We start from the raw sequence: 25,570 nt of genomic DNA, 5'->3' as shown, positions 1-25,570 counted from the left end.
AAACTGTCAGTTAGGATTCCCTGAGCAGTTTGACAACTTAGAGGGAGACACACATTTTTTTATTTTGTTTTTAAGTCAGGCCCCTGCAGGAAGAATGGGAGCACTGCCAACAGTTGCTTGGACTCTGCTCAGCCCACTGCCTAAGCAAGCCAGCTGCAGACTTGCCTAAGCAACGTGGGGGTTCATTTTGACCGTGTCCCTGCTTTGTTGGCCCAGGTAAAGCAGGGAGGCTTTAGGTTTTGCCCACGCAGGTGTGCAGTGAGTAAGGTATAGTATATATATATATATAGTACCCCAGTGTCTAAAAATCCTTGGCTTAAGCCATTATTTCAGAGTTCATTTACAGAGTCCCGCACTGACTTAAGAGATTGTCAATAGTGCCTTTTCAGAGGGTTTTTTTTCCAAAATGGAAAAATAAGGAGTTGCAAGAGAAGATGTGACTTCCTTTAGAAATACAGATGGTTTTAATAATAATAATAATAAAAAGCTGGATAGAAAAAAAAAGTATTGGTTCGTGGCTCTGCTCTGCCACTCCATGTAATAGTAGTGGTGATAAGTGCAGCAAGAATAAGTGATGCAAGAGTGTTCTGTGTTGTTGGCAGTTAACATCCGAACACCTCTGGGTGTTACAATTGGCAACTTTTAGAGGCCAATACAGCAATGGAACACATGACATCTTGGGCTCATCCACACATCCGCACTATGCTTATGCTCCGTAAATGATTGTCTTATATACCTGAAAACTTGAGGGAATTAAAAATGGAGATGAAAAGGAGATACTGCATAAGCTAGCGAGTGTTAAAAAGTCCAGCAATAAAGGCCATAGTACACAATAGGTATTGAGCATCTAGCAACATCACAAGAATGTCTTATTTACGCCAAAGACTGATACTTGCTGACTGGGGGGTTGTGGTTCAGGGGCTGCTGACAAAATATGCACATCCATTATTCTGTGTGGGATTCTTCCTGCCCAGGTGGCCTGTTTTTTTTCAGTTCACTCCTTGAAGCCATATTTTAGGTGACTGTGGTCTTAACTGCTCAAAGAAATGTGTCTTGGCACGCCTGTGCAAGGTGACAAATATTTACCCTTTGCATCAGCTCTGTTTGGTCAGAATGCATTTCTTCAACAGCTTGGGGTGGGTTGGTGCTGGAGAGGATTGCAGTTTGTTGAAACATAGTTGGTCAAGCAAAGATGGAATTCTATCTCAGAGGGATAGAATCAAGATCACGTGAAGTACTAATACCACTTTACAATGCCTTGGTAAGGCCACACCTGGAATACTGCATCCAGTTTTGGTCAACACGATGTAAAAAAGATGTCGAGATTCTAGAAAGAGTACAGAGAAGAGCAACAAAGATGATTGGGGGACTGGAGGCTAAAACATATAGGGAACGGTTGCTGGAACTGGGTATGTGTAGTTTAATGAAGAGAAGGGTGAGGGGTGACATGATAGCAGTGTTCCAATATCTCGGGGGCTGCCACAAAGAAGAGGGAGCCAAGCTATTCTCCAAAGCACCTGAAAGCAGGACAAGAAGCAACGGATGGAAACTAGTCAAGGAGAGAAGCAACCTAGAACTAAGGAGAAACTTCCTGACAGTTAGAACAACTAACCAGTGGAACAACCTGCCTCCAGAAGTGGTGAATGCTCCAACACTGGAAGTTTTTAAGAAGAGACTGGACAGCCATTTGTCTGAAAAGTTATAGGGTTTCCTGCCTTAGCAGGGGGTTGGACTAGATGACCTCCAAGGTCCCTTCCAACTTATTATTATTATTATTATTATTAATTCCACTGAGGGCTCCAGATGGCACATCTTCAAAACCATCTTCAATGAGGCAAGGAACTTTATCTTAAGTTAATGCGTACAACAAAAATCCATAATTTGAAGAAGACTGCAAGTAGTTTCATGCATCAAAGGGCATTTGGGGCTTGCTTTTAAACCTCAGCCAACTTTTGTTTGACCACAGCTTTTGGAAACGGAGAGTGGTTTCAAACTAGTTAGATACGATGTGGAGGTCTGCTGTTCAAAGACACATATAAACATGCAATCCCACTGGACACGTGTGCAACCTCTAGAGTGAACGTAAAGTAGTTTCTTGGAACCAGGCCACAGAATTTATTCTTACACAAGGGCTATTTTTTAACACTACACTCAGGTTTGCGGGGAAGCCAACATGATGTCGGTTTGACAGAGCAGTTGTGAACATTTGCAGTTCCGAATTTCAAAGGGCGACAAATCTTTTTGGCCTGTAAATATCAGGAAGGAATTTTAACCTTCCTCCTTTGTGAAGAAAAAAGAATGCATGCCATTCTCCCGTCACTGGAGTAATATTTGTCACTTTTCATTGGGTTTTGCTTCACTTGCTCTATTTGTTTGTTGCTCTTTGTACTGTAACTGTTTGTATAAAACATTTCTCACACACTCATCATAACATAAATTATTTAGTGCTTTTACTGTAATTCCTAGATATTTGTGGCCAAGTACTTAAAGTGTATATATTCTTTTCCCTCTGGTTATAGATATAGCAGAATACAGGACCTTCTGGAATTGTGTTGTATTCTCATTTCACCTCTCAAAGCCATGAAGGATTCTAACCCATACATTTCTTTGTTTTAGTCAAAACCATTATTCATTAAAAATTCAGTTGAGGTGATGTTTTGCTTTTAGATGGCATGTGTTTTTCTATCCTAGATAAGTTTTCTTTTTTCTTTTTTTCCCCATGCCTCTTTCCCCCCCTCCCCCTCCAAATCTATCTGGCAAGCCTTAAATACAAGATTGTTATGGTATTAACTTGAAAATTATGTTTATCACAGGCTGAACTTCTAATTTTAAATGGAATGATACAGTCAAGTACTATGATATTTCAATCTGTCCGACTCTAGCGTTTGACCACATTACAATTTTATTTAAAACTCTCATCAAAAGAAGATTAAAATATTTAAAACATTATCACATTTTATTATTTAATTCAATCCGTCTTCCAATCTCTGATTCCATGCTGTGGCTAGAAAAACTAAAAAATGTACATAACTGTTTTGACATTTCTAGTTGATATTTAAGGTCAGCTTCCTGCATTTGGATCATATCTTACAGAATTCTAGAAGTTTCTAGAGTGCCTGAGGACCATAGGCTTATGCACTCAGAGAAGTACCCTGCCTTGTCACCTAGGCCACCATTTCTGAAAAGAATATGATTTTTTAAGCCCAATTGGTAATGAAAGATGAATGGTCCATAATTCAAAGATTTCTCCAACAAACAATGAATAAATGAATCCATCCATCCCTCGGAGTAAGCCAGCCAGCATACTTTGGGTCTCTGCCAAGGTGACATGTAATTAGAAGAGATTATTTTATATGAACAGGTTTTGTACATACTACGATTAAAAAAATGAATACTGCTCTTATTGTTTCATAGGAAAAAAAATTGATTCGGCAGCACCTACTTATTTAGATGTTACCAGATCTGTTTCCGTCTGGTAACAAATGGTAAGAATTTTCTGGGCGACATATTTGTCTTTCATTTTACCTAGAAAATGGAAATCTCTTCATTTTCATTCTTTAGCAGTGTATGTATATGAGAGTATATGCCTGCAGGAAGCTGGGTTACTCTGAAAACATGCCTTGAGAGGCTTTCTACTTTAAACTTTAGAACAAATATTTTAATTCTCTACAGCAACAAGAGACCTGGTATTCTCCTGAATGAATTTAAGCTCTGCCATGGTTGTCATCTTACCCTGATAATATCACAAGACAAGTAATGACAGATTAAGACCTGACTTGCAGAGGGGAAAGTGAATTACAAGACTTTTATTAAGGCATAAATAAACCTATTAACCATTATCTAGAATACCAATTAGTAGAAGGAGCACTGACAATTTTATTTATCAACATTAAACACAATTATTAATTACAGACCTGACGAATCTACCAGTAAGCAGAACACATTGGGTGTGCTGGAGGCTTAAGCCCATTATATGAGAAGGCTGATTACCAGAATCCTATGGGGAAATAAGTAATTGTAGTTGTAAAATTTTAATTGCCTTGGAATAAGGTAAATTATATTCTCTTGTCTTAGAATATAAATACTATGGCATTAAGGTACAAGCCTCAGTAGTTTTAAGCAGCATATGATTTAGACATCCAAGCTATTAGGAAAGAAAAAGAAACAGTCATATTTGTAGCAGTTGCTTACCTTCTGTTTTGAATTAGTAAATTCATCGATTCGGATAAGCAGTTTTGAGTCTGCTTCTCTGGCAAGTCTTAAGTGCCATATTTGTTACCTTTGGATTAATGAAAGAACAAAAATGCTGCAGGGTTGCAAAAGAGCATACAATTGTTTCAACCAGTCCATTGTTTCTCTTGAACCAATGACTTATTATTGAATGTGGAAGTGCAATTTAAATGGTTGTTAATAGGAATTTAATATCTCTATCTATCTGTGAAGCTGGACAAAAAAAATAAAATCTTTTCAGCAATAGCATTATCTCGTTGCAGATTGCTACTGGTCAAGGAGACATAGCTCCAAAGTGACACGAACCTCCTGTTCCAAGAATATTTGTATCACACCTTTTAAGAAGCTTAGCTAGAAAGTTACATTAGGCCTTTTCTAAAATTCAAATGCTTTCATGAAAAAATATTCTGCAGAGAGCGCCTGATTTTGGTGGTAGACTTAATTGCTTGAAACCTCCTCGCCAAAAGAGGTTTTGAGAAGTCAGCTACGGGATAAGCCGTCCTGCTTTTCAACCCTTCAGTTCAGTAGACCTTGATAAGCTTTCAGTGAAATTGCTTAGAATGGGATTTTTAAGAAGGCTCTACCCTGTGCAAGAACTTGTCATCAATTATTACTTCCATTAGATATTTCCAACCCGCCCCCCCCCTTTTTTTTAATGCATCCACAGATACAAACCAACTCTATTCACAGACTGATTCTTTTTCTTTCAAAGATATGAAATCCTGGCTTTCAGGTCACTTGCTCACCAACGCAGCAAGAAATTCATTTTCAAAGCTTATGGAGAAACTTTGCATCGTGATGGAAGTTACTCCGGTGGACGGCAGCCGGAGTATGACTTATGCAGAGAAAGACTCCTTGGTTCAAAGGCTGGCTTGTGGGCTCCATAAAATAAATGCACAGACCCTGGAAGCAAGCATAACTGACAGGACCCCTGCTACGGTTGGTATGGGCACGATCAGTTACGTTATGGAAGCTTTCCCATTGTTTCGGATTTCGAAACGTTAATCCTTGACTGCTCAGCTCTCCAAAGGGAAAATTGAGGAGGTGCAAGGAAAGAGGCAATATTTTTCAGGCTTTCCCACAGTTTGATATTATTTCAGTAATTCTTTCCCAAAACCTTTTAGCATCCTTTCTGCCATTTGCCGCTCAAGGCAATGTGCAGTGTTCTTTTAAAATACCGCTGTAAGGTAATGGATGATTTTAATTTAAAAAAACCCTGTGATTACCCACTGCATATTTGGGATACATGCTGTTACCAAAGACATTTTCCAAAAAATACAGTAGCTGCTCCTCTAGCTAATTTTCATTTTCAGAAAATACCTTCTGTGTACAGTAGCTGCTCCTCTAGCTAATTTTCATTTTCAGAAAATACCTTCTGTGTGTATGTGTGTATATCGAATCTCGGAAGGGTATGGCTGACTGATGAAAACTAATAAGTTTGAAATGCATATCAGTCTCCCTTAATTCTTTGTTAGCAATTTAAAAAAAAAATTACACAAATATGAGCTGTCACCGGTGTGACTACTGCCTGTCGATGGCCTTCAGGATAGGCTGACACAGGAGATAAAGATTTGTCCCATGTTTGGGGCCTAGCAAGGTAATCTAATAGTTAACAAGCATTTGCTTTCGAACTGCTAGGTGGGCAGAAGCTGGGACGAGTAACAGGCGCTCACTCTGCTACGCGGCACTCGGGATTCGACCCGCCAAACTGCCGACCTTCCGATCGACAAGTTCAGCGTCCTAACCCACTGAGCCACCGCGTCCCCATATATATATATATATATATATATATATATATATATATATATATATATGTATGTAGATCTAGAGTCTCGGGTTTCTTCCCGCGTTCCTTTCATCTTCAGAAAGTTGTGGCGACGTTTCGACGAAATCCCATCCGTCATCATCAGGCCGGAGTGTTCCTCCTGCTGCTTCCAGGAGCAATGCGTGTGTGTATGTGTGTGTGTGTGTGTGTGTGTGTGTGTGTGTGTGTGTGTGTGTGTGTTTAGAGTTGCTGTGAGAATACTTTACACTTATGGGTGAATTTAGAAAAGGGGGGCTTCCTCTTAATTTGCTCAGGTATTCAAGGCTATTGATTTATTGCCCAACCAGCATATTTACTAGCTAACACATTATTTCCTGTTTTTTAATACCAGAAAACCATAGCGTCCTTGAAGAAGCAGATATTTGAATTTACACAAAGGCTGCACACAGCAGAGGTAGAACGGCGGTCATTGCGCTTGGAGCTCACAGAATTCAAACGGAATTTGAATGAGATGAAGAAAGAGGCTGACAAAGCCCATAGTTTGCAAGAGCAATTATATGTGTTTAAGCAATCTGTAAGTCTATTTGATTAGAAGGAGGGAGGGAATAATCAGCTTTAAAGAAGGGAATTCTTTTTAGAGTTCTTTAAAAATCCAGTGAAGAACTTCTAGATTCTTAGGTGGGATTCTTCATTCTTTCTTCACCTAACACATGCACAAAACCCCTCCCTGTGTCTTGTACATTCTCAACTGTGAGTCAGGTATATTAAAAGAAAAGGCCAAAGACAGTCCTGGTACATTGCAGAATAAGGAAGATTGAGTCAATAATCTATTCAGAAAAGCTGAATTTTTGGTCTGTTAAATTAGGCTGTTTGTTTTGTGGGAGAACTGGAATTTGAAAACTCAAATGGGCAGTATAACTCAGTATGTTTCGATATACATTCTACTTGTATTGCATGTTGTGTTTTGCAAATGGTTGGCAAAATTGTTGAACAAACCAATATTCTCTACATGCATTTCTGCCAGGTCCACATCAGATTGAACAGGTGATCTAGCAGGGATTATTATCTGACAGCACTATAGGAGGCAGTTTATTTGCAGATGAACAGTATTTGCTACTGTTTCATGTGACTGGAGATGGTCACCATTCACAAAGGCCCTCATGTTGGATTTCTGAAGCCTTTTTTTTGTTGTTGTTAGCTGCGAAGTCGTGTCCGACCCATCGCGACCCTATGGACAACGTTCCTCCAGGCCTTCCTGTCCTCTACCATCTTCTGGAGTCCATTTGAGCTCACGCCTACTGCTTCAGTGACTCCATCCAGCCACCTCATTCTCTGTCGTCCCCTTCTTCTCTTGCCCTCGATCTTTCCCAGCATTAGGCTCTTCTCCTTTTCTTTTACATGTCAACATTGTTTGCATCCAGGACCGCTGTAAGGGCCACATGTCTTCTAGAAATAGTCTGGATTTCTGGGAAAGGAAGAATTAGTTTGACACCAGTAAAAGAGGGGATAGAGTATGTATGAAATAGCCTCGGAATAGCCCTGCCTTGACTTTAAACGCAGCCATAAAAAGGGGCAGTGATGGTCCTTAAAAAGGAGCAGGTTGTTCTGAACCAGCCCTCTTCTCGCACCCCTAATCAAAAGAAGAGTCTGGAAAGCGTCCAAGACCAAAAGGCTTCTGCCAAGTTTTAATTACACTGTTACAAAAATACAAGAGCTTGACTTCTCAAACGAAAAAGTTGCTTTCAGCAACCAGCCCCTCCCCAAACACTTCTTTTATAGAGAGCTCAGGGCGTGGTCTCCCTGTGCCTCCTCCCGAGGAGTCCCATAGCCTTTCTTTGTTTGTCCCTGCTCGTCTGGCTCCTGCGTCGGGCGTCCTTGAACAGGGCCAGCTGTGGGTCATCATCCTCCGCACTCTCGGGCTCACACAGCTGAGAAGAGGTTCCCGGCTGAGGACTCTGCAAAGCCTCCAAATCATCATCAGCCGGTTCGTTTCCCTCCTCCCCCACATCTGAGTCCTCCGATACATCGGACCCGGCTGTCGGACCCACAGGCTGGCCCTGAGTCACAACACAGGTTTTCCAGATTATATTAATAAAGGAAGTAAACAGGGTAGCCCTCCTGTAATTCCTACTTGTCTGTTCCTTGATGTAGGCTATCTTGAAAGGCTGACACTAATGTGGTTTGCTTGGGATTTTTCCATTCCTTTTTGTCTGCAGATGGTACAAAGAAAAACACCTCTCCCAGCAGAAGGTGGAAATAGGAAAGTTCCATTTTATAAAATAATCTTAGAGTCCCGGTAAAACCGTAGTTTGACCTCTAGCTGTATCGGGTAGAGAGACAACGTTTTAGCTTTTATTTCTTTCATTTTGTCTTGCAACATGAACATTGAGAAGAGTGGCTAAACAAGGACTAAAGTTGTCTAGGCTGGTGGCCAGTTTTTCCAAAACATTGTAGGCAGTGCGAAATAAGACATTAGGTGAAGTCTGGCTGGCTCTGTAGTTAAACTCGTAAAGCAATATGTAAATTCTGGTTCAAATTAACTCCTTTTGTAGAATAATAATAATTAGATATCTAACACATCTTCCTTGGGCTAATTTGAAAGAAAAGCTTTCTTGATGTCTGCATTTCTGCTTCAGCTTTTTGAGGAAATCTTGCAATAAAAATCACCTGGCATTAACATGGTCTAATGGCCCTGGCTTGGAGAGGAGAGCCTCTAGGGCAAATATATTGAGCGTTTTAAAACTTTTACATTAGAATGTTGCATATTGGCAAGTGGGATACTGAAAATCAAGTGTATAAACAATGCTGCTACTTCATGACAGAACACTATTTATTTCCTTTATCAGAAATTGATCACCCACGAGAGGTTTGAAAGTGCATGTGAAGAACTAAATAATGCATTACTCCGGGAGCAGCAGGCACAAATGCTTTTGAAGGAACAGGCGCAGCAGCTCCAGGAGTTGCAATTTAAACTGGAATTGCATTCTTCGGAAGAGGCAGGCAAAAACCAAACTCTCAGTGATGCCGTAAAGGTAGGATGGTGTTTCTTCAAAAATAAACAATAAAATAAGAACAAAAAATAAATAAAAATCTGACGTTCACCTGAAAGCAATGTTTAGGTTTTCAGGACCACAGAAGTGATATAAAGTGATAATGGCTATTCAGGTAAACAGAGAGCTGAAGTAGAAAACCCACTTGGATAGAAAGAGCAAAACAATCCATGTTGGGAGGGTGGAAGGCAACTTCTTTCTTAAAATTAAATAAAGTATAAAAATTGAGCCTGGGTTTGTTGTCGAGAAAGCAAAAGGACGGAGGTCCTGTCCATTCCCCCTGGCCCCAGCGTGTTGAATTTAAAATGCATTTAGTAATTTATTTCAGCCTCCTGACATCTTTCAAAGAATTAGTCTGGACAGAGGGGAAGTTGTTCATAACCAGAGAGGAGAGGAGAAAGCTCATATTTTTGTGGTCAGCTCCTGATCCCTAAGCCACGGTTATTTTTCTTTGTTCTGCAGAAGGCCAAGGATGCAGTTAATTGGCCAGTTGCTCTACAAATTTACAGTATTTATTACATATGCATGTTTCCCTCTGGGGAACTGTGCAAGCTATGTAATCAGTGCATATTCATATATAGCTCTGCTGTTCTACTTACTACTTCCTGAAAAAGGAGATGTAATGGATTTTCCTTTAGAGGTGGGGGCCCAATGGTGGTTTTATTGCTGCAGCTCTTTTTCTCTTATCAAGAAGGAAAAGGGGAAGGAAATAGGGTTACTTGTATTGCTTAAACAGCTCAATATTACACGATACAGGTGGTCTACCACTTAACGACCAGAACTGAGCCAAAAATTTCTGTTGTTAAGTGAGAAATCTGTTGAGTGTGATTTGCCCCATTTTACGACTTCTGTTGCCACATTTGTTAAGTTAGTCACTGCAGTTGTTAAATTAGTAACACTGTTGTTAAGTGAATCTGGCTTCCCCGTGGACTTTGCTTGTAAGAAGGGGATCGCAAAAGGGGATCACACGACCCCGGGACACTGCAACCGTCATAAATATGAACCAGTTGTAAAGCATCCAAATATAATTCACATGACCATGGGGATGCTGCAACATCATAAGGGTGAAAAATGGTCATAAGTCCTTTTTTTCCGGTGCTGTTGTAATTTTGAACAGTCACTAAATGAACTGTTTTAAGTTGATGACTACCTGTAGTTTCATTTAAGGAGTGCCAACATCTCAGCAGTTTTGTAATGTCATCGCAAGACTTCTGCTTGGAAATAAAACTGATGTCTACAGTTTCCTGATAAAAGTGGGAATAACCCCCCCACACACACACTATCTTTGAATGGCCACACTTAAGTAGGTGAGACAGAACCAAGAAGTAGATAAGGCTGTGAGAAAAATGAAATGCCATTTATCAAAATAAGTTAAGGGTGAGGGAGAAAACAGATTTAATTAAATTAAATTTGAATCGAAGTTAAACTAATTAGATACAGTTAATGACGTTAATCTCTTAATAATTTGATACTTTTCCCCCTTCTGTTACTTTGTCCTGATTACCATTCCCAGTTTCAACAGGGAGTCAAACATTGATGCACCTGGGCAGATCACCAGAGGAGATTAATCGAGCTTGGATATTAAAATTAGTGCTTCAAGAATGTGAACAGATGCTGTAGATAGATAGATAGATAGATAGATAGATAGATAGATAGATAGATAGATAGATAGATAGATAGATAGTGTTGTGATTCAGGGTCAGCCTGTGGGTTCGGCAGTTGGGTCGGACGACTCAGAGGAGGAGGAGGAGGGGGGTATTGAAGAGCTTGCTGAGGGGATTGGACAGCTTGATGAGAGCCCTCAGCCAGGCCCCTCTCATCTGGTCACGACGCAGACCCAGCTGTGTGAGCCTGACAGCGTGGATGAAGATGACCCACAGCTGGCCCGTTCAAGGACGCCTGACGCAGGAGGCAGTCAATCAGGAGTAAACAGAGGAAGGCAATGGGGCTCCTCAGAAGGAGGCAGAGAGAAGCCACACCCTGAACTGTATTTAAGGGGGAATGCGTGGGAGGGCTGGTTTGCTGAAGGCAACCGCTTGAAAAGCTCCTGTTTCTTGGTTCATGTCTTGTTCTATTTGTTTTTGTAGCAATAAATTTGGCAGGCGTAATTCCAGCCTCTTGCCTTTTTGTAAAAGGGGTTGTCCCTGCCTTTTCTGCAGGGCCGGTAGCAGGCTGGTACAGAACATATATATATATATATATATATATATATATATATATATATATATATATATACACACACACACACACATATACATATACATATACATATATATATATACATACATATATATATACATACATACATATATATATATATATATATATATATATATATATATATATATATATATATATATATATATGTTTTCGTAGATTCTCGCGGGTGTCTGTATGTGTAGATCTAGAGTCTCGGGTTTCTTCCCGCGTTCCTTTCATCCTCAGAAAGCTGTGGCGACGTTTCGACGAAATCCCATCCGTCATCATCAGGCCGGAGTGTATATATGTGTGTGTGTGTGTGTGTGTGTGTGTGTGTGTGTGTGTGTATGTATGTATGTATGTATGTATGTATATGGATCTATCTCAGTATAACCAGGATCAGGGAATAACACCTCAAAGATTATAGCAGTGGGTTCTCAACCTTTTCTTCACCATGGGCCCCCTTTAAATACCTTTTGTGGCCACAGATCATGGCCATGGACCACCGAAATGTAACTCAAGATTTAAATGATAACATTTCTTCAAGCCTTCACAGACCCTCTGTGATGACATCACAGCAAGGATCCACGGACCACAGGTTGACAACCACTGGATTACAACAGTTCTTTTAATGGTCGGCACTGGAAAAAGTGACCTATGACCCTTTTTGACACAACCATTGCAGCATCCCCCCGTGGTCAACTGATCAAAATTCAGGTTCTTGGAAACTGACTCATATTTATGACGGTTGCAATATCCTGAGACATGAGTTCACCTCTGCGACATTCTGACAAACAAAAACCTATGGGGAAGCCAGATTTAACTTAACAGCTGTCTTATTAACTTAATATCTTCAGTGATTCACATAACAATTGTGGCAAGAAAGCTCATAAAAAGGGGCAGAACTCAATTAAAAATGTCTTAGCGAAGTTAGCAACAGAAAGGTTGGGCTCGGTGGTAATTGTATAGTATTTTTCTATGTAAAGCAGAATGTAAATAAATAAAGAATTATTAGAAATAACATTCAAACTTAGCCAGTTTTGTTTTTAGAAAAACAAAATGAATAGTAAGGTTCTTCACAAAGATGACAATAATTCTAGAAGCCCATAACCCAAATGATGTATAAAATGTATGGATTCATAAAACAGTGTTTACAGGAAAAAATAAAACTTATTTTTTTTATTCACTGAGTGTGAAAACCTGTAGTTTTTAAGAACCTTTAATATTAATTAATATAAAGGCATCAAAGAATAAAGTTGATAATTATATAGTATATACTTTGGTTTGGAAGATATGTAATGTGTACTACTATGTAGGCAATGTACATTATTCTGTTATTTTCATCCAGTAGGTTTAAAAACTCTGTTGATTAATTTTCCAGCTTTATCGGTTTTAATTATAATCCCATATTTTTTTTATCTACCCAATGGTATATCCCACAGAGACAGGCATGCTTGCCAATTATGTTTCAAGGTCAGTCAGAGCTAAGCATACTTCTTAGATTATTTCTTATAATCTAAGGCAAGAAAAGATAGTGGCCTAGCTTTCTCACTTTTTAACAAAAAATTTATGCTTACAAGAGCAAGAATATATACTGTTTTGCACAATAAAACTATCTGGTAATTTCAAACAATAAAACATACTACTTGAAACATTTTCTACGCCCACAAATACTAGAAACACCTAAGGTTTTTTGCTAGGTTTTTTTTTTAAATGTTGTCCTTCATCTTCTCTAAAATGTAAAGCTGAAAATATTTCATGAGAGAATTTTTGGTAAGTTATATATATTGCTCTTAAGCATATATCATCCATGCAGACACTTGAGGAACATAGTCATAAAAATAGCAGGCGCATACATCACTATTGCAAATCAAACAGCAAATAGCAACATTCAAAGTCAGGAGCAGCACAACCAGAACAAATCACAATAAGAGAACTGACAAGTTACTAACCCAATGAAAAGTATCCTGAAATGACAGTATCTTCACTTCTACTAAGTCAACTTGCTGGATATTTGGGGACAACGAATTCCACACAGGTTGTTGAAACAATCTTTGGTTTGGTGGATAGTCCTCAACTTACCACTGTTCACTTAATGACAGTTTGAATGAAGTGCCTGTAAAGCACTTTTGACTATCCCAAAAGTTGCCTCCTTGGAAAGTTGCAAGCTGCTGAAAGTTGCACGCCAGCCGAAAAACTCCATTTTGTTTCTTGGGGATGGTCTAAAGAGCTCCCTGCTAAAGGATCTCTGTACCTGCTTGCATGGAACTGAAATCCTTGACGCCTGCCCACACAGAGCTGAAATCCTTTGGCAGGTCCCTTTTGTCTCTGAGGGTTAGCTGAAAGAGCTCCCTGCTGAAGGATTTCAGCTCTGTGCAAGCAGGCAGAAAGGATTTCAGCTCTGCAAGCAAGCACAGAGCTGAAATCCTTCAGCAGGGAGCTCTTTCAGTTAGGGTCCAGAGACGATAGGTTGCTGAAAGAACTTTTAGCCCCAGAGTGGATAGGCAGTGCAGTAAGAAGTGCAGGGTACCGTAGGATGAGGGAAGCTTGATGTAGGTGACATACGAGCCTCACCCCACTTGGGTTGAAAAAAAAAATATCCCTGAATCACCTTTCCAACTGGAGTCCATTTGTCTGTCCAAGAATACCCAGTCAATATTATAAACAACTGTGTTGTCTAGATGCTTCCAGAGAGTGCCAGGTTGAGAAAAAGTGGTTTCTGCCCATCACACTTAGAACTTGTACTTTACATCATAATCTACAGCAGGCATGTCAAACTTGCGACATCACATGACGTCGCGCGACGTATCGGAACTTTTCCCATTGCCGAAAATGGGATGGGCGCGGTTTCTCTGTAACGCTCCGGCCCACGGGCCGGCAGTTTGACACCCCTGATCTACAGGATCACCTGCTCCATTACAATCTAGAAGAGGAGTAAGAAGGCAGTATTAAATTGCAACTCCCACCATCCTGAGTGTCATCTCTGACCAACCCTGAATACTAACCACGTTCATTTTGTATCATAAGGTTACATTAACAGAATCTTGCAAGTCTGAGACTACATCTCTTCCCCCCTCGCCTTTACTTCCAAGAAATTAGGGAGGGTCCTTTCTAAGGTATTTGCCGTGTCCCCGTTGCTTCTGTGAACTAAACTGCCTCATATCCGACTCTTGCCTAGTCTGCTGTCTCCTCCTCCTGTCTCTCAAAGACATCCTCGCAGATGTTTGCACCCAGCCAACGTGGCCAGTGATAAGAAGAGCTGCGAGTTGCAGCTTAGCAACTTCCATGCTCCTGACCATAAGACCAGTTGATACGCTATTTTTAAAATAACCATTAATGCATCATGGTAAGGTTGCGAGATTGTATTGGGAAGTATTCTGAGCGATTACCCCATAATTACGGGATCCTTAATGAACAGGGATACAAGAATATGTCACAGCAGGTTTTATGTATTATCTTTACATGCAAGGACTAAGAATGGGTGAGTGGTACTAAGCCTATTATAAACTGAAACATCAGCATCTATAAATGTGGGGGGAAATGGTAAAGCATGCATAATCTCAATCCAGCACCTGGCTATACCATATTGCTTTTCCCTCCTCCACCCATTGATTGAAATATTTTCAAGCACTAGGAGTGTAGCAACACCATAACATAATACTGGACTTCGTACATGCCAAATGTATTTGCTAGGAAAGCTGTCCAATTTTAAGAATTCCCAGTCTTATTGCCAAGTGTAATCAGTATTTTGTGAGGTGTGGCTCTCTAGACGGTTAGCGTTCATTTGTGATTTTCTTTTGTCTCATCCTTTTAAAAAGAGTTGATGAAAGTCTGAGATGCAAGTAAAATGTTCACTGTAAACTCAGAGCGTAAATTTGGGGGGTTTCGTTTAGCAATACAAAGGAATGTTTCTTTTTCTTTTGCCTCTAGATAATAGGCTAGATTTAGATTGCTGGAAGGAGCCTTGATGATTGCCAGTAACTGTGTTGTCACTTTGGCAAGAAAAAGCAATTCTAAACACTATCTATTAAATTAAAAGCTGTTGTTCATTAAAGAACATAATGTAACTGATTATTCATTAGTGAACAAGTTAATAGTAGACTGTTAATCAAATGTATCATGTTAAAGCAAGCCAGAGAGAGGACGAGAGATCCCCTCTGAATTGTTTGGAGACTAAATTTCATAATTCATTAATTAGTTAAAGGACTTAGTTGTTTAAAAGTTTTGCAGAATGGGTATGCTCAGCACCTAAATAATTTATAAAAACTGGTATTGAAGAGAAATTTCGATACCTGCCCTTTCATGAGGTATTAAACAGAAATTTCTACCTGCCCTTTCTTATCGGATCTGTTCTGCATAAAAAACAGCCATTCCTGTGTAGCATGACAATGTCTTTGGTAGATAATGTCACCGTCATCATTCTAGCCATTGTCTATTGTCCACTGCAGGATGAAAGCCTCTTCCACATGTTTCCAACCTATATGGTCCTGAGTTTTCTTTGGCCAATTGGGCCCACAATACTTTCTGATGTCATCACTCCATCTTGTTTTAGGTCTCCTTTGTGGACGCTTTTTAATCAAGGGGGATCCATTTTATGACCGTCTTGGTCCACCTGCCATCAGTTCTTCTTGCGATGTGACCAGCCCATTTCTCTATTTCAGTTCTTTTAGTCTCTTGATGATATCGTCGATAGATAATGCATGTACTGAATAATTGTCTCTCTGTCTCCCCAAACATATGGAAGAGACGGGAGAAAGATGTGTTCTCTGAAGTTTTCTGTGTGTTGACACTCCAGAGCAGGGGTCAGCAACCCGCGGCTCCAGAGCCCTCCACTGTGGCTCCCAGTCCTCCGCCCACTCCTCCGCCACCTAAAAAAAAAGTTCAATCAATTCCAACTTCTCACGAAAAAAAAAAAGATCTCGCAAAGTTGGAATTGATTGATTGAACTTTATTTTAGCCCCACAAACAAGCAGGGCACACCGTGCAGGGGAGGTAGGGAAAAGCGGCAACAGGGCACGCTGCACGTGGGGGACATACGAGGGAAAAGCGGCGGCAGGGCGTGCTCCCCGCGGGGGAGGTAGAAGAAGAAAGCAGCAGTAGTAGGGTTTTCCGCGTGCGGGGGGGGGTAAGCAGCAGCACTGGTGGAGTGCTGGGAGGGGAAGCAGCAGGGTTTTGTGGCTCCTGGTGTTTTGTTTTCTGTGGGAAAGGGGTCCAAATGGCTCCTTGAGTGTTTAAGGTTGCCGACCCCTGCTCCGGAGGTTTGCTTTCTCCCTGTTGCTATCTCGAGTTCAGAAGACCACAATGAGAGTCCTGGAGAACTTTCCTTAGAGAACTGAGCTTGGTGAAGTCATGCGCTTGTATGTTGCAGCATCCTACGTTTGCGCTGAGATAAGATTGCTGAGCGATGGCTCAGTGGTTAAAGATGCTGAGCTTGTAACTGGAAAGCTGACAGCTCAGATTCGAGATCCGATCACTGTGCGATGGGGTGAACTCCTATTCTTGCCCCAACCCCTCAAACCTAGCAGTTCAAAAGCATGCAGATGTGAGTAGATAAATAGGTATCACTTCAGTGGGAAGGTAACAATGCCCCATGTGCCTTGCCGTATAGTCACTCTAGTTACATGACCATGGAAATGTCTTAGGACAACACTGGCTCCCCCAGCTAAGAAACAGAGAATGAGCATTGCCTCCTAGAGTTGTACATGACTGTATAGGGGAAAGCTTCACCTTTACCTAAGTTTGTGTTGTTTGGGATGAAGGTTTCCAATACAATCAACCATATGATATTAAAAGAAAGCAGATATACTAGTGTATGAACAGTCCCTAACAAATGAAAATGCACTTTGAGGGCCTTCCACGCTTTTCTTAACTTGGAAACATCTTCTGTGCCTATCTTTTTTCTTTTCCATAACAATTTTTTTTATGTGTCCCTAAAGGCTTAATGAAATTGTTTCCTTTTGGTAATTATACTAATAAATACTTCCGTCCATGACCTTGAAATGGAGAGTGAAAGGGATAAGTTCTGTTGATATGGATATTTCAGGAAAAGCCAGTGGTACGAGTAGTGTACTGGCTCAAAAACGGTAACTGTGAGAAGAACCTTGGGGTCCTAGTGGGCGTTCACTTAAACGTGAGCCAGCAGTGTACGGCAACAGCCAAAAAAGCTAATACAATCCTTGGTTGTATAAAGACAGGCATAGAATCAAAATAAAATGAAGTATTAGTACCGTTTTATAAAGTCTTAGTAAGGCCACACCTTGAATACTGCATCCATTTTGGTTACCACATTACAAAAAAGATGTTGATACTTTGGAAAAAATGCAAAGAAGAGAAACTAAGACGATTAAAGGCCTGGAGACTAAATCATGTGAAGGAACGGTTGCAGGATTTGGGTTTGGCTAGTCTAGAGAAAAAAAGGCCTGGGTGGGACATGATAGCAGTATTCCAGTATTTGAGGGGCTGCCACAAAGAAGAGGGGGTGAACTTATTTTCCAAAGCACCAGAAGGCAGGACAAGAAACAATGGTTGGAAACTAATCAAGGAAAGAACCTAATCTGAAATTAAGGAGAAACTTCCAAACAGTGAGAACAATTAACTAGTGGAACAGCTTGCCTTCAGAAGTTGTGGGTGCTTCATCACTGGAGGTTTTTAAGAAGAGACTAGACACTTGTCTGAAATGGTATAGGTCAGGGGTAGGCAACCTTGGTGCTCTTATGACTCGTGGACATCAACTCCCAGAATTCCTGAGCCAGCTATGCTGGCTGAGGAATTCTGGGAGTTGAAGTCCACGAGTCATAAAAGAGCCAAGGTTGCCTACCCCTGGTATAGGTTCTCCTGCTTGATCGGGGGGTTGGACTAAAAGACCTCAAAGGTCCCTTCCAGCTCTATTCTGATTGGACGGATAGGTTTCAGGAGTCAGTGAACAGGATGAAACTGTTTCACGACCAAAGCGCCAAAATGTACTTCTGTATAATTTATCTGAGATATTTGAAAATGTTTATGGATCTTTAAAATTTTATTCAGAATGCAAGAAAGCTTCTTACTAAATCCGGTTTGCTGAGAGATTTTTGTTAGTGTGCTGAATGAACTACAAAGCAACCATATTAGCTTGAGAGGTATAGAGGGAATCAATAGACTTATAAAGTTGCATAGAAGGTTTTTTTAATGACTTAAACTCTGTTTTTTTTATAGCAGCTTTAATATCAATACCCAGGACTTTTCTTTCGCTTCTGATACCCAAGTCTTAACAGAGCTTGTTATTTTTTTTAAACTGGAGTGTTAATGCATCATGCAACTATTTTGTAGATGTCTTTGTTAATCTTAAGCAGCTTTCCCCCTCCTTTCCTTATGTGTGAAGCTTGTGTTTGTAAAGATTTTTTAAAAAGTCCTGTGAAACCATAATGGCTGTTCAGATAGTGGTGTTACTCTCTGAACTTGGTTTTTTGCTTGCAGTGATTTCATTACTCAACACAATCACTATGAGCGGGAACAGGATTTTCTCCCTGTTTATATACAGCAGATTGCCCTGCCAGGTTTGGTGGGGCTATGGCTTTTTCCTTGGTAGTTCCTTAATTAGAATATTATTTTTTGCTTGATTGTTTTCTTGGTGTTATCTGGGTATGAGTTGCTGGAGAGGATATGTTCAGTGTTCCAATATTTGAGGGACTCCTACAAAGACGAGTGGATCAAAAAATTTCCAAAGCACCAAAAGGCAAGACAAGAAACAGTGGACGGAAACTAACCAAGGAGAGAAGCAACTTAGAACTAAGAAAACTCCTAACAGTTAGGGCAATCAACCAATAGAATGGCTTGCGTTGAGAAGTTGTGAGTGCTCCTTCACTGGAGGCTTTCAAAAAGAGATTGGACAACCATTTGTCTGAAATAGTATAGGGCCGTGGTGACGAACCTATGGCATATGTGCCACAGGTGGCATGCAGAGCCCTCTCTGTGGGCACACGTGCCGTCGCCTCACTCCCAGGCCTTCAGCTGGGTTTTATAAAACCTTTTCGCTTTAGGCCTCCACCGCCGTGTTGAAAAAAAAAGATTCAGTCAATCAATTTCAACTTCTCATCTTGCAAAGTTGGAATTGATTGATTGAACTTTTTTACCCCATCCAGGCTGCCGTTACCGCTGCAGCCACGCCCACCCGGCACCTGACGATACATAAGTGGGTTTGGGTTGCAGTTTGGGCACTCCGTCTCTAAAAGGTTCGCCATCACTGGTATAAGATCTCCTGCTCGAATAGGGAGTTTGACTAGAAGACCTCCAAGGTCCCTTCCAACTCAATTATTCTATGATCTATGTTCTGTGTCTTTTTGTTTCCTTTTTAGCTTTTTTATTATCTTGTTTGAATGGTGTGTAAATATGGTTTACTTCTATGTGTCTATTGATGGCCTGAATGCCAAGTTTCCTGGAATTTCCTAGGAAGCTTAACATTTAGAAAAATGCTGGCAAGATGCAGGTCCTGTCTCTCAGGGAACTATTTGATGGGCCAGAGGAATCGAGCCTTCTTTGCCATTGCACCCACCTTATAGAGCATTCTTTTCCCACCAAAGTTAGGTCAACCACATTTCTCATTATTTTCCAGAATTCCTTCAATACATGGCTTTGTCATCAGGCCTGAAGTCTCGGGGAACCAGTGAGATTTTGCAGTGGCTCCATTGCTAATCAAACTGTGTGTGTGTGTGTGTTTGTGTGCATTTGTGTGTGTTTTTTAAACTTTTAAAATCTGACTATGTTTGACATGTTTATTGTTCACATGCCACTGAGAGGGTAGACTATATAAATTTGATAAATAGACCACTAACGATAAAACCCCATACTCATTGCTAAGAGGAACGTAGGAGTCTGTGTGAGCAAATGATTAATATGTAGTCTAAAACTGCTCCATTGTGCTCAGAAAAGTAAATCAAATAATAGTACTGATTTTTATGGACCTTTTCCCAACTTCTTTTATCAACCTATGTTGAAAAAAATTCTTGCTAAAATTTACACTTCAAAAAATACAGATATTTGTATATTCCACAGCTATTGACAGGTGTAAACACATTGCATTAGTCCTAAGTTGAACTATAAAAGTGGTGGACCAAAGGTCAAACCATTCTATAAAGATAAAGAGTCACAGTGGTGCAGTGGTTAAAATGCAGTATTGCAGGCTGGCTCTGCTCACTGCCAGGAGTTCAATTGTGACCGGTTCAAGGTTGACTCAGTCTCCCATCCTTCCGAGGTCAGTAAAATGAGGACCCAGATTGTTGGGGGCAATATGCTGATTCTGTAAACCACTTAGAGAGTGTTGTAAAGCACTGTGAAGTGGTATATATGTGTTATTGCTATTGCTGTTCCCCCTGTCTAATCATGTCTGACTCTATGGGACAGTGCTCGTCTCTGTTTCTTAGCCAAGGGACCCAGCATTGTCCAAAGACACTTCCATGGTCACGTGGCCAGCATGGTGCATGGAACACTGTTGCCTTCCTACCAAAATGGTACTTATTTATCTACTCGCATTTGCAAGCTTTTGAATTGTTAGATGGGCAGGAGCTGGGACAAGTAACAGGAGCTCTTTTTCCAGTTGACAAGCTCAGCATCTTTAACCACTGAGCCTTGTTCTGAACTACTACTGCTTTTTTGATTTTGTAACCCCTTTCAAGTGGGTCAGGTCAGCAGACACCACAGGAACCTACTATAACTCTGTGGTTGCAGGATAACTTTGTGTTTCTTTCTCACTATCTCTTCCTTTCTGCGGCTAAGTTAATATTTGCTAACAACTGTTGTATACCTTCTTCAAGGCCATCCCCATGTTTCTCCATAGATTGCTTCCTGAATGGGTTTTTAGGAGTGCTATGCTTTGATTTAAGTTTTGGGAGAGCCTTGTTTACGTCACCAGAAGGATGAGTGGGAATGGAATCAGTGTAAAATATCTGAAGATGCCTGTCAGAACAGTCTGCTGATAGTTGTGCTACAGGAGCATGATCAGGTAGGGCGGTAAAAGTCATAATGGCAAGAGAAACGTAGACTAAGTTGGTCTGGGAGTAAAGACACTTTTTCTCTAGGGCCAATGGAAATTGTGGCTCCACTCCCATTGGCTGGAAAAAAGCTACTTCCCAACCTTGAATGGTACCTGTCAGCTGCCCTCAAAAGTATCTGGTTCATGCTTGAGTAGAATTTAGGTACCTGGCCCAGTCTCATTTTCTGTAGCATTAAGATCTCTAAGCTGCAGCCGTTCCGCATAGCGCTTTTCAAAAGGAATAGCAAGACATGTTGCTGGGTGGATTTTTCCAGTGTTCTGCTCAAGGGTAGGTATAGTTGCTTTGTGCCACCTGCTTCTCTTTTGTGTAGAAAATTATTGATCAACATGTGGTGATAAGTGTTCAGGTAAGAAGATCTCCTTTAAGTCAATTTCCAATCTGGAGAATTCATATACCTGCTACCAAGGAACCTATGTGGATTCCTTGGTAACAGTACAGATTTTGCGTTTGCCTTTGTGTGGAACATTATCATCATCATCATCATCATCATCATCATCATCATTATTATTATTATTATTATTATTATTATTATTATTATTTCCCAGTTTGGCCCACAGCACGGGCATTTCCTAATCTTCTTTCCAGGTACAAACCAAATCTGACCCTGTTTAAATTTTACTTAGGTACATGTAAGAATAGTGTCATCCAAGGTGTTTGGGTTGCTGTCGTTCCTTGTATTTTGCTTTCTGCCATGTTCCTTTAAGAAATTCTCATGCATTGGAGTGTGGTGAGAGAGTAAGGGGGTTGCAACTAACCCTATCACAAATGGACATGGCAATCCTGATGGTTGAAATATCAGCTGTATCTAACAGTAGAATAATTGGGCTCACATAATTAAAATGAGTTTTCAAAGTTTTTTTTAACCCTGTCCAAAAGAGTACTCGCCATTTCAGCTCTATTATAAGCGAGCACTTCAGAGTGGGGCTTTGTTTTATTTTTGTTTCGGTTTTTTTTCAGTCACACTCGGCTCCTTATTCGGCTTCAACTTTTGAACAGTTCGAACTAAGTCTGTAGCCCTGTTTCAAGAGGAATGTGTTATCAAGCTTTGAAATTTTCTTCCTTTTTTTGTAAATATTAAGGCCCAGGGAGCAAAATAAACGGCTACATTGTGGATTAAGTGAAAATATCTCAAGGCTGTGCTTTTCTGATAAGTGAACCTGAAGTGACCTTTCTCAGACACAATTACAGAGCTGTATGTTTTTCCTTTAATTTCATCAGGGGTTTAATTAGTATACAAATAAAACTTCTCTTATCTTCTTTTCTACCTAATTGGCTTGTCTTCGCTTCTGTACAGCACCGTGTGAGAGTGGGCTGTAATTAGGGTGACCGTGTTAACCTTTTTTCTTTTTTCCCCCTCAGAAGCACTCCTGCCTCAAGGCCCCAAAAAACAGCGCTTTGGATTTATTGCTTTGCAATCTCGGTGATTCTCCCATAGGCTTTCTCATGAGCAGAAGGGCTTTGGGTGCTGCCAGTTCCCACCGCTTAGCGGGGATCTTCATTCTTCTCCCCTCTAAATGTTTATTGATTATCTCACTGTTCCACATGCGGCTTCCAACAACTTAATATCGGGTGACAGTCAAGAGAGTTTCTCCAAGTAATTAGAGTTGAGCATTGGGGGAACAATTAGGACCAGAGTTATTAAACTTGATTTATCCTATTCTCTCCTGAACACTTTCTGGGATAGCAGAACATCGCCCTTCCTCAATCTACCCTGGTTGAGAAATTAGTGGCTAACCTGCTGCTTATCGTGGTTTCCTTGCCGCCTGGAGGCCCACCCTCTTGGTTTCAGTCGGTCAGCTGGAAATATTAAAAGAGTCCGTAAAGTTTATCAGGGGTTTTAATGAGATCAATCGAAAGAAAAGGATGGTGGAGGGAAGGAGGAGGAAGATTTAGCAACAGAAAATATATGACTTTAAAATACTGCAGCCGGTGGTCCAACAGTTTTAATGGCTCATCTTTAACCCTTGAAGACCAGGAATTAAATATAAAGAAGAAACTTTTCTTCTGAAGACATTTATGGAGTAGTATGTGTGACCAGAAAGGATCTGAGGCCAGAAAATTATTCTGTTTATATCGCACATGCTTTAGTTCATGAGTGTTCTGGGCTTGCCTTTTGGCTTGCCTGGGCCACACTGAGTGAAGAGGAATTGTTTTGGGCTGCATATAAAATATATAATACAGTTAATGTATATCAGTCACATAATGTTAAGAGTTTATGAACTCGAGGAGCCAGATTTCTAGCTATCCCTGGGCATATGTGACCTGTGGGCTGTGAGTTGGACACGCCTGCTCAAGTTGGTCTTAGGTTTTCACTTGATGGTCTTGTAACAGTTTATGTTGATGTCTTGTTTTCAAAAGCAATTAACACCTCATAGAAGACAACGATGGAAATAAGTATCTGATGCTTTTGTATCTTGTCAAATGAAACTTGCCAGGTGTGCTAAATTGGGACACAATTACTGATAGCTGTCTTCTCTGATTAATTACGACACTGGATGTAAGCACTTATAAGCGAGTTAGGTGCTTCAGTTTAGGAGACATTGGCTTCAATATTTACCTTAAAAGTAGCTAAGCAAGGGTGCAGAGTTGCTCCTTTAATTGTCCATTTTTATAGGTAAGTTGCCCCAATAATAAGTCAGGGAGAAGAGGTTGAGTTTGTACTTTATTTTCACTGCCTTTGTAGTGACCTGTGCCATACATATCCTGATGTGTGTCTCAAATGCTCTTTTGCATTTGGAATCCAGTCTTCCTTCCATAAAAGGTCATATGAGAGTTTGTTCATTAAAATCCTGGATAAAATTATCCTTTTTGAAAGGATTTTAGACCTAGTTAGTCCTAGCAGTTAAAATTCGTTTATTCTTGGAAGAAAGGTGTAACTGCAGATTTAAATTATTGTGGTTTGTCACTCCAATTCTTGTTGCTGGGGCCTAAGAGAGCCGTTTTAGAGTCCTTGTTGACCTGGACCTACATAGAGATAGATAGCTTCTCAATACTCAAACGATGGCCTCTACAGGTAGTTCTCAACTCATGGCCACAGTTGGGGCTGGAACGTCTGTCACTTAATTGACACGGTCATTAAGTGAGTTGCACATTATTTTACAACCTCTTGCTGCAGTTGTTAAGTGACTCATATGGCCATTAGGTGAATCTGGCTTCCTCCATTGACTTTGTTAGAAATTCCTGGGAAGGTAGCAAATGGCAATAATGTGACCCCAGGACTCTAACAACTGTTGTAAATACATGCCAGTTGCCAAGAACCTGAATTTTGATCACATGACTGCAGGGATGCTGTGATGGTTGTAATAGCAATAGCACTTAGATCTACATACCGCTTCACAGTGCTTTACAGCCCTCTATGAGCGGTTTACAGAGCCAGCCTATTGCCCCCAGAACAATTTGGGTCCTCATTTTACCGACCTCGGAAGGATGGAAGGCCGAGTCAATTTTGAGATGGTGAGACTCAAACTGCTGAGCTGCTGGCAGCCGGCAGTCAGCAGAAGTAGCCTGCAGTACTGCATTCTAACCACTGCGCCATCGGGGCATGTAAGCACGTGTACTGGTTATAAGTAAGTCACTTTCTTCACTGTTGTCATAACGTCAAACACCAAGTCTCTGCATCTGTGTGAGTGTAAAGAGACACAACCAATTCCTGGATGTGCAAGGTACCAATTCAGAGCACTTCTGTCTTATCAGGATTCATTTTCAGTAGATTGGCCCTTTCTTCAGCCCACCCAAAGACTGATCCAATACCTGCATAATCAGTGGTGGGATTCAAATATGTGAACAACCGGTTCTCTTGTGAATGTCGCTTCCGGAAGTCCATTCTGGGCCTGGGCAACAAAAAAATTAGCTACCAGTTCTGCTGAACTGATGCGAACCGGCTGAATCCCACCACTGCGCATAATGTCTCATCTGATTTTTAGAACAAAACATAGAAGGCTGCTTATTGTTGGCTTGCCGGTGGTACCCAGCCCCAATTAATAATCCTTGCCACTCTTAAGTCTCCAGGAAGATTCCCTGCTCCATGTGCACCTACGAGAGAATGCCAGGAAGGAAGGGGGAGAAAAACAGTTTTTAAAATGCCAGAAGATCCTATGAGTCTTCGGAGAAGGGCGGGATATAAATGGAATTAAAATAAATAAATAAATATATTGTACTCTACTGAAGTATTTCAGAGTAATGATTCATATAAAGCAGGGGTGGCTCAGGAATTCTGGGAATAGAAGTCCATGAGTCATAAAAGAGCCAAGGTTGCCTACCCCTGATATGAGGAAAGAATCTTGCATCAGATCTTGGATTAT

The 25,570-nt window shown here is 40.6% G+C and overlaps 1 protein-coding gene across 1 annotated transcript in view; it reads left to right on the top strand.

Moving 5' to 3' along the window:
• The window catches only part of CCDC171 (coiled-coil domain containing 171), a 206,664-nt gene that overhangs the window by 104,897 nt on the left and 76,197 nt on the right, over nucleotides 1-25,570 (top strand). The window contains exons 20-22 of the mRNA XM_083352873.1: nucleotides 4,943-5,169; nucleotides 6,387-6,569; nucleotides 8,842-9,027. Of these exons, the coding sequence (XP_083208999.1) occupies nucleotides 4,943-5,169; nucleotides 6,387-6,569; nucleotides 8,842-9,027 (596 nt within the window). The remainder of the gene's footprint in view (nucleotides 1-4,942; nucleotides 5,170-6,386; nucleotides 6,570-8,841; nucleotides 9,028-25,570) is intronic.

Source organism: Vipera ursinii (assembly GCF_947247035.1).
Source record: "Vipera ursinii genome assembly, chromosome: 2".
Classification (NCBI taxonomy): Eukaryota; Metazoa; Chordata; class Lepidosauria; order Squamata; family Viperidae; genus Vipera; species Vipera ursinii.
The sequence above is the reverse complement of the archived record's forward strand: the minus strand, read 5'-3'. Positions and strand labels throughout refer to the sequence as shown.